This window comes from Pleurodeles waltl, chromosome 5, assembly GCF_031143425.1.
Source record: "Pleurodeles waltl isolate 20211129_DDA chromosome 5, aPleWal1.hap1.20221129, whole genome shotgun sequence".
Classification (NCBI taxonomy): domain Eukaryota; kingdom Metazoa; phylum Chordata; class Amphibia; order Caudata; family Salamandridae; genus Pleurodeles; species Pleurodeles waltl.
The window spans coordinates 722,452,141-722,460,616 of record NC_090444.1 but is presented as its reverse complement, the minus strand read 5'-3'; the positions used below and the strand labels follow the sequence as shown (position 1 = coordinate 722,460,616).

Genomic DNA, 8,476 nt, shown 5'->3' with positions numbered 1-8,476 from the left:
TATGCTCTTTAAACACAATAAATGAAGAGTATCTAAATGATGACATTTCATTTACTGTGTTGTGCATATACTTGAACTTGAAGCAAGGGTTAAAAAATGAGCTGTTGATACAACTAGAACTGTGGATTGTACTATATGTCTTAATAGGAATGAAAACAACGGTTTTGCAGCAGCTGAGTGATGAATGTCAAACAGCAGAAGCAATAAAATTGAACTAGACCAATATGACATGTGTAGCCCTTTATTAGCAACTAAAGTAGAAAGTATATGCTGTACAACACAGGGTATAACTAATACTGGGATTTGCATAACTTCTAATACAGGATAATATATGTAAGTTTTGCTTTAAAAAGGCTTCCATATTTACCATCCTATTTCCAACATACAAATATTTCTGAAAGGCAAGTACATGTACTCAAAATTGTAAATGCTAAGTATATTTCTCAGAAGTACTGCTTTCATGAAGCTCACCAGCAGACTTGCACGTCTTCCTGCTTATTCTCCAAGAATATTGTATGTCAGCCTTCCTGCAGTTCTCTTGTATAAGAAAGCATTATTTTTTTATTGGAATAAAAAATAGGTAAAGGACTACACCAACTAAAAGTTCTAGTAGTTTTAGGTTTCAGTATATCCAAAGAGCCAGTAACAGTTTAGACTTTACATACAGGAGAAAGTGACGGTGGGTGTGCGTATGTGTGCCTGTGGGTACGTTTGTGACACTGCACAGTTCCTGAGAATTTGGTTCAGTGAACCATTAGTGCTCCTGCAGCATAACTAACTGAACTGTCCTGCCAGTTTCGACACTGGCTTGACTGGGCATAATTCAGAAACGAAAAGCTCATATTCACTCCACTCTTCTGAAGTTCTGTAATAGCCTAGGAAAAAGAAAAACAAAAACAGTTACATAATCTCATTAAGGCACTTTTTAAGAAAAACGTTGTCTTAAACTCAAATTCTACGAGGACCCGTATTATGCATGGGGTGCACTGCCCCAGTCCTCGTGGAGGTGCACCTTTAACTGGGTGCGTCATGTGTAGACACAGATATTGCACTCTATTACAGTTAGTGTGCTACCCAAAGTACAGCTGCAAACTTAGGTCTGCCCTTGGGACAGTATATTAGTGAAAGGTAACTGGCCGTCTCACTGGCAGGTAGACACCGGCCTCTACTTCAAAGCATGCAGGCGATTACAGTGAGTGAGGGCACTTGCTTATAGATGAATCTCATGGGGAAGGGGGTGTCAAATATTCCCCTTTTTCCACTTCCAAAGAGGGGGGATGGGGGAAACGGGAGCACTAACTGTAAGCCTACTGACTGTGTTTGCTCCTATTATACAACACGGGGCATGAGCCAGAATGTCTCCTTATTTACATGGGGACAAGCCTCATACTGCTCTGTTCTGGAAAGTGCAGATTGATTAGTGCCTATTTTCCTAACACATTTTCAGTAGAAAGCAATACAAACAACACAGTGTGTTGTGAGTGATAGCTGACCAAAATGTAAAAATACATATCATACTACTTGCATTAGTGTATGTAGCTGGAAAAAAGGGGTTTTGTGAATTTCAATCTTATCTGATGTTCCAAGTGTCAAACATTAAAGCCATAACATTCACGGTATTTAACTGTCATTTAACACCTTACCTGCTGAGAAACCCCAACCCCACACTCAGTGCAGTCTTTTTTTTTTTTTTTTTTTATGTGTGGGGCACTTCGTGCTTAATTTGCATAATTTTTTTTCTCCACATGTTGGGTATTCTAAAGGTACCCAGGGACCATACCCAAAATCCAGCAAATTGTTTTTTTAATGCTGTGCAGGATAGGTAGGGTGATGGGGGCACACTGCCTCACATCACAGCACAGTTTGCCCCTTTGCATTGTGGTAACTGCAATACCAAGTTTGCGCTTACTTGAATATTAGCTGTAGCTTTTCACCAGAGTTGGTGCAAGTAGTGTTGTAAAAACAACAAGTGATGGACGGAATGCTGAACATTGTCAAACACTCACCCCCAGTCATAGATCTGGGTTTAATCCATCGTTCTTTTGCTCACCATGCCACCCCAGTTTGGACCCAGCCATATGCAAATCAGTCTTGACCCTGTTCCTCATGGGAACAGTCCAGACCGAACTGCCAAGCCAGGTCCTCACTGGACCGGAAACAAGCATCCTGGGACCGGTTTCGGGGTTTCACCCCTCATCAGCCAGGCTAGCTTGAATCCAGTGGCATGGGAAGCACGGGACCCACGTCTGGGCATACCCTTCCCACTTAGGGCGACAAAGCAAAAACAACAAGTGATGGACGGAATGCTGAACATTGTCAAACACTCACCCCCAGTCATAGATCTGGGTTTAATCCATCGTTCTTTTGCTCACCATGCCACCCCAGTTTGGACCCAGCCATATGCAAATCAGTCTTGACCCTGTTCCTCATGGGAACAGTCCAGACCGAACTGCCAAGCCAGGTCCTCACTGGACCGGAAACAAGCATCCTGGGACCGGTTTCGGGGTTTCACCCCTCATCAGCCAGGCTAGCTTGAATCCAGTGGCATGGGAAGCACGGGACCCACGTCTGGGCATACCCTTCCCACTTAGGGCGACAAAGCAAAAACAACAAGTGATGGACGGAATGCTGAACATTGTCAAACACTCACCCCCAGTCATAGATCTGGGTTTAATCCATCGTTCTTTTGCTCACCATGCCACCCCAGTTTGGACCCAGCCATATGCAAATCAGTCTTGACCCTGTTCCTCATGGGAACAGTCCAGACCGAACTGCCAAGCCAGGTCCTCACTGGACCGGAAACAAGCATCCTGGGACCGGTTTCGGGGTTTCACCCCTCATCAGCCAGGCTAGCTTGAATCCAGTGGCATGGGAAGCACGGGACCCACGTCTGGGCATACCCTTCCCACTTAGGGCGACAAAGCAAAAACAACAAGTGATGGACGGAATGCTGAACATTGTCAAACACTCACCCCCAGTCATAGATCTGGGTTTAATCCATCGTTCTTTTGCTCACCATGCCACCCCAGTTTGGACCCAGCCATATGCAAATCAGTCTTGACCCTGTTCCTCATGGGAACAGTCCAGACCGAACTGCCAAGCCAGGTCCTCACTGGACCGGAAACAAGCATCCTGGGACCGGTTTCGGGGTTTCACCCCTCATCAGCCAGGCTAGCTTGAATCCAGTGGCATGGGAAGCACGGGACCCACGTCTGGGCATACCCTTCCCACTTAGGGCGACAAAGCAAAAACAACAAGTGATGGACGGAATGCTGAACATTGTCAAACACTCACCCCCAGTCATAGATCTGGGTTTAATCCATCGTTCTTTTGCTCACCATGCCACCCCAGTTTGGACCCAGCCATATGCAAATCAGTCTTGACCCTGTTCCTCATGGGAACAGTCCAGACCGAACTGCCAAGCCAGGTCCTCACTGGACCGGAAACAAGCATCCTGGGACCGGTTTCGGGGTTTCACCCCTCATCAGCCAGGCTAGCTTGAATCCAGTGGCATGGGAAGCACGGGACCCACGTCTGGGCATACCCTTCCCACTTAGGGCGACAAAGCAAAAACAACAAGTGATGGACGGAATGCTGAACATTGTCAAACACTCACCCCCAGTCATAGATCTGGGTTTAATCCATCGTTCTTTTGCTCACCATGCCACCCCAGTTTGGACCCAGCCCTATGCAAATCAGTCTTGACCCTGTTCCTCATGGGAACAGTCCAGACCGAACTGCCACTTATCTTAGTGTTGTACACATCTCTAGACATGCGTTTCTGAATTTTATCCTTCATCAGAAGAGATAAAAAAAACGAATTTCATCAGTGGTTGCTGCGAAGGCTGCAACGGTCCACTCAGCTCTCAGTACCTCTCACTGGCACACAGGTGCATCTCCAAAAGCTCGCCAGCCTTTTTAAACAGAAGGGAAATGGGTGTGCACTGCCTCCATCTCTCACACACACACACATTGACTTTGTCCATATGTGTTGTATTTGTTATTTTCTTTTAGTTTTTTTAGAAGGAAGTGGTGTGGTGACGGGGTTCAATTGCCCCACTGGTATATTAAAACTTTGTTCTACATTAAAGTATTGAATAATCAAAACACTACTCTCCTCTGTTTGTCAACTGTATTGCATAAAATGCAAAATTATTCAATCGTTTTATTTAATGCACAAGGGGCACTTTTGCTGGTTCTGACGGTGTGCTGGATAACACAGCCCCTTGTGGAGATACTGTTCAGGGTACACACCATTGGTGAATTATGGAATAATAGTGAGTGTTTTTCTGTCTCGTAAGTGTGGAGTCATGCCCAATAGAGATTGTATTTAACCAGAGATGACAACCATGTTGAAGTAAAGGTGGCATTGGCAATGTACCATACACAAATTGCAAAAAGAGAAATCTTGCATGTGTGGGACTGATGAAAACTCAAAATATTGCTGAGGGCTTCTTTATATGGTTGGAGCTCCTCTATGGATCATATGCAGAGCCAGTATAATATGGGTCTTAAACTAGCCAACTCTACAAGGGGCTTGAGAGCAAGGTCTAACCTAAGGGGGAGTAGAGGAGTGCCTCACACCTTGTTCACAAGTGCCCTTATAAAATTGTACTCTCCAACTCCTAAGGAAGAACAACAACAATGGCCCCAAACCTCTGCTCCATAGACGTCAGCACTCCTAGCCTGAGAATAATTATATATTCTTACTGCTCGAGAAATCGGGTATAAGGGAGCCCTCTTAACGAACCTAAAAATGGCAGAAGCCTGGTGCTTCATCAGAAGATAATTCTTGAGGATGTGGGGAGTGCATGACTGTCTCCAATAGTCGAGTCCCTGGGTACTCAAACTCCTTTACCCTCTCCTGCAGGTCACAAGCCAGTCTGATAGTTCCTCAAATGTTTCTCCGCTAATGGTAAATCATCAGCTTAGTTTTTGAATCATTGATTTCCAACCCATGTAGCTCACAAAACTGGTGGAAACGGTTGACAAGGGTTTTCCAACAGGAGAGTATTTTAGAGAGAAGGAAACAGTCGTCAAAAAACTACTCTCGGACCCACTGGCTAGCCAAGATTGGTGTGTCATTTCCACAATTCATCAAAAACTCAATACTATTGTTAATAAATAAAAGAAAAAGTCAGGCCGAAACACAGCCCTGTCAAACTCCTTTTTCAATAGCAATTTCCTCAGTCTGTTTGCCATTTTGGCCCTTCCAAATCCATGCATAATTCCCCTCATGAAGGTGTATGATAATACTAGACAAGCTGTTTAGAATACCCAAGCGACCAAGTACCTCTCATAGACTTTCCCTTAGGACCAGATCAATAGCTGCTCCAAGACTGATGAAGGCAACAAAGAGTGCTCTCCCACTGATATCAACTGCCTTCTACTTGGCCATCAGAAAGCTGAAGACGTGGTCTATTGTTTCGATTATGGGTAAGTGTTTTACCCTCTTGACTAACTATCTGCCAAAATATCTAGTGGTCATTTTTAATGGAGGCTTCAAGGAGATTGTGCCATTTTTTCAGTCCCAAGTTTGGTTTAGCAGACCTTAAAGCAGCCTTGTGTGAGATTCGAGTCCCTGATCATCTATTTCCTAGATGTATGGCAGGCATGATTGTTTCCCTTGCCACCCTACAATTTGATGAATAGCACTCCTGGGCTTGTGATCTTATAGTTCTTCACAAAATCTCTTTAAACCACAAATAAATTAAAGTGCTGGTTAATGTTCGCATTATGGTTGCCCCAATTTTAAAGCATCATGTCCATACGGGTAGACTCAATAGCATAAATGAGTGAGACTGCCCCAAGACAGCAGCATATGGCGTTCCACTTGACATTCGCTGTCAAAGTATTTTCACAAGAAAGAGTAAGCATCAACTGGACAACAGGTATTAAGTCCTTGACAGATAAAAATCCAAGAGTTTTTCATTGCTCCCTACCCTACAAACCACTACCTTGTCTAAAATAATTGGTATACAAGTGGGGGTAGGACTAACATCAGAATGGGATTGGCAATTGCAGGCACGCAGCCCATAAGAAAGGGTTAAATTGACAATTTGCAAAACAATCCTGGATAAACAGCTTTTCAAAGGAGTAGTTAATTTTAGGATACCCTAAAGTATGCCCTCATCGGAACGTAAGACCTGGGTGATGACGTTTGGTTCATAAGTTAAATTCAGGTCACCTGCCATAATGAACACTGGTATATGAAGCCGGGGTAATAACCAGTAGATGACTAGTTAGTGATTCCTAATAGTTGCTAACACTCCTGTAGAGATGTTAAGTTACCAGGAGGGGCTTACTTGCAGAATGAGTTAGTATCAGTCTGTAATGTCTGGTGATGGAAGTGTCAACTCCGTTACAGAGCAAATCAATGCAATATTTAGTCAAATTTCATTTTAATAACATCCTTCTGGTGCTAGCACCAGCAGGATTTCCTCCATCGATGTAGTGGACAAACCATTCACATCCACTACACTACAGAGGTAACATGGTGGACGCAAATGGTTTGTCCACTTCACTGAACCAGTTAAGAACAGTTACTTTTCTTTCCTAGCTATCTTTCTGGCGGATATTCTAGCCACCTGCAAATTCATCACCTAATGAAACCTCCCAGGTGCTAAACTAGATCTGGAAACTTGAAACAACTGTCCCACACCAGTAGGTGGCACCACTGCTTCAACCAGACTCGGCTCCTTCCTGGATGAGATGCCACAGAACTATTTAAAAAGTCACAGGACTATACGAGGTGCCACGCTGACATCAGCTCATGTTATTTTTTCTATGTCTTTAAAGGACATGAGATCAATGAAGAACCAGCATGACAGTATCAAAAATCCACTATGTAACAACTACACATGCCATCGAAATAGCTAGGAAGCCCTGAAGAAGATCCTCAATCTGAAATACCAAAAAGGTTGCATGAGCTTCAAAGTGCAAGGGCCCCTGAAGCTTGAACCTCCACCTCCAGACAGAAGCATAAAACGAAGAAAGCAAATCAGGAGGGGACACAGCAAGGAAGTGAAGAGTAACACCACAAAATTTCTTTCACCCGCTAACAGACTAAAAAAGGCACAGGACAGCAGGGAAAACAACCACTGGCTCACCAAGGAGCGTCCAATGTCCCCACAATAGATAATGAGGCAGAGTCCCAACCGCCAGGCATCTCAGCCAACCACAGAGGGTGTGAACCAGCATACACAAGCATCAGACTTTTGCACGGTCTGACAGTGCATCTACTATACAACAACCAAGACTAGGGGACAAAAGCACCAGCACAGACTGTCTAGCGTACACCAAGGAATACCCACACTTCTGATATGCAACAGACTGATGTGCCAAAAAAAAAAGACGGGGGCATTTGGGAGAACCAATATCCAGCAAAACCCACAGCACCTGAACAAACACCGGCATGTGGGAGACACCAGTACAAGATAATCACACCACCAAATGATGCCAAAGCAACAGAACTGCTGAAAATGCATACAGGCTACACTGGCCCTGATAACAGGAACAGCATGTGCCAAACTGAGCTATCCAAAAGGATGGCATCCTAGGTGCCCCAAAGGGGCCCCACAAACAAGACCATTTACACACGCCGATCGAAAAGCCACAGCATGTGTGTAGCCAGGGAGATCTGACCAACCATCGAAAGAGGCACAACAGAAAGTGTGTGCATGCAGGCAAAAACTGGAGCCACAGCTCTGGCAAAACAATGTTGCCTCTTCTCCCACTTAGCAATGAGCTAGTCAAGGATCCAGTAGGATGGGAAAAACAACCATGGACATTCTACGGACCAGCATAAGATTGAAGGAAATATGAAAAACAGGAAATTATTGAGCAACCATCTGACTCAAATACAACACTTCCTCAGTAGGCGGTGATGAGGCACAGGGCCCCAACAAGGGCAGCCTAAAGAAATTGTTGCTTCCAGAGGAACACTCTGCCAACCAGGTGTGGGACAAGAGAGAACTAGGAAGCAAAAGCCCAATGTGGTTGCACAGCCATAGAGAGGAGTTCAAAGTTAAAAAGGAAGGTGTTGGACACCTCTCAAACCCAAGGAGGGGACCATAATCAGGCACAATCCAGGTATGCTCCAGGCAAATAAATATCTGAAGAACAATCAAAACAAGAAACCAGTCATCAAATCTGAAGAAGCCACATTCTCCATGCAAACCTTCACCAAATATCATCCAGAACCCTCTAATAGTGTCAAGAAGCAAAGGCAACAAAAGGGAGTTCAGGATGACACAGTCCATGGCACCAAGCCAAAGGAACTGGGATGGTCTCCAGCTGCACACCCAGAACCCGCAAGGTTGACCACGTAGAATAAAAATAGAGATGTTGACGAGCACCAGGGTCTGAGCCACTGGAAGCTTCAAAAGACTGAAAAGCACCTTAGGGCGTGGAGCAGGCCGAAAGAGGGCAGGACTGGATATAGAGCTGGAACAAAGGCAGGCACCTGCACACAGCC

At 44.7% G+C, this 8,476-nt stretch overlaps 1 protein-coding gene across 1 annotated transcript in view; it reads right to left on the bottom strand.

Moving 5' to 3' along the window:
- Positions 1 to 225: 225 nt before the first annotated feature.
- MEMO1 (mediator of cell motility 1) overlaps positions 226 to 8,476 on the bottom strand; it is a 198,675-nt gene continuing 190,424 nt past the window's right edge. Inside the window, exon 9 of the mRNA XM_069234683.1 lies at positions 226 to 875. Within this exon, the coding sequence (XP_069090784.1) occupies positions 744 to 875 (132 nt within the window). The 3' untranslated portion in view covers positions 226 to 743. The remainder of the gene's footprint in view (positions 876 to 8,476) is intronic.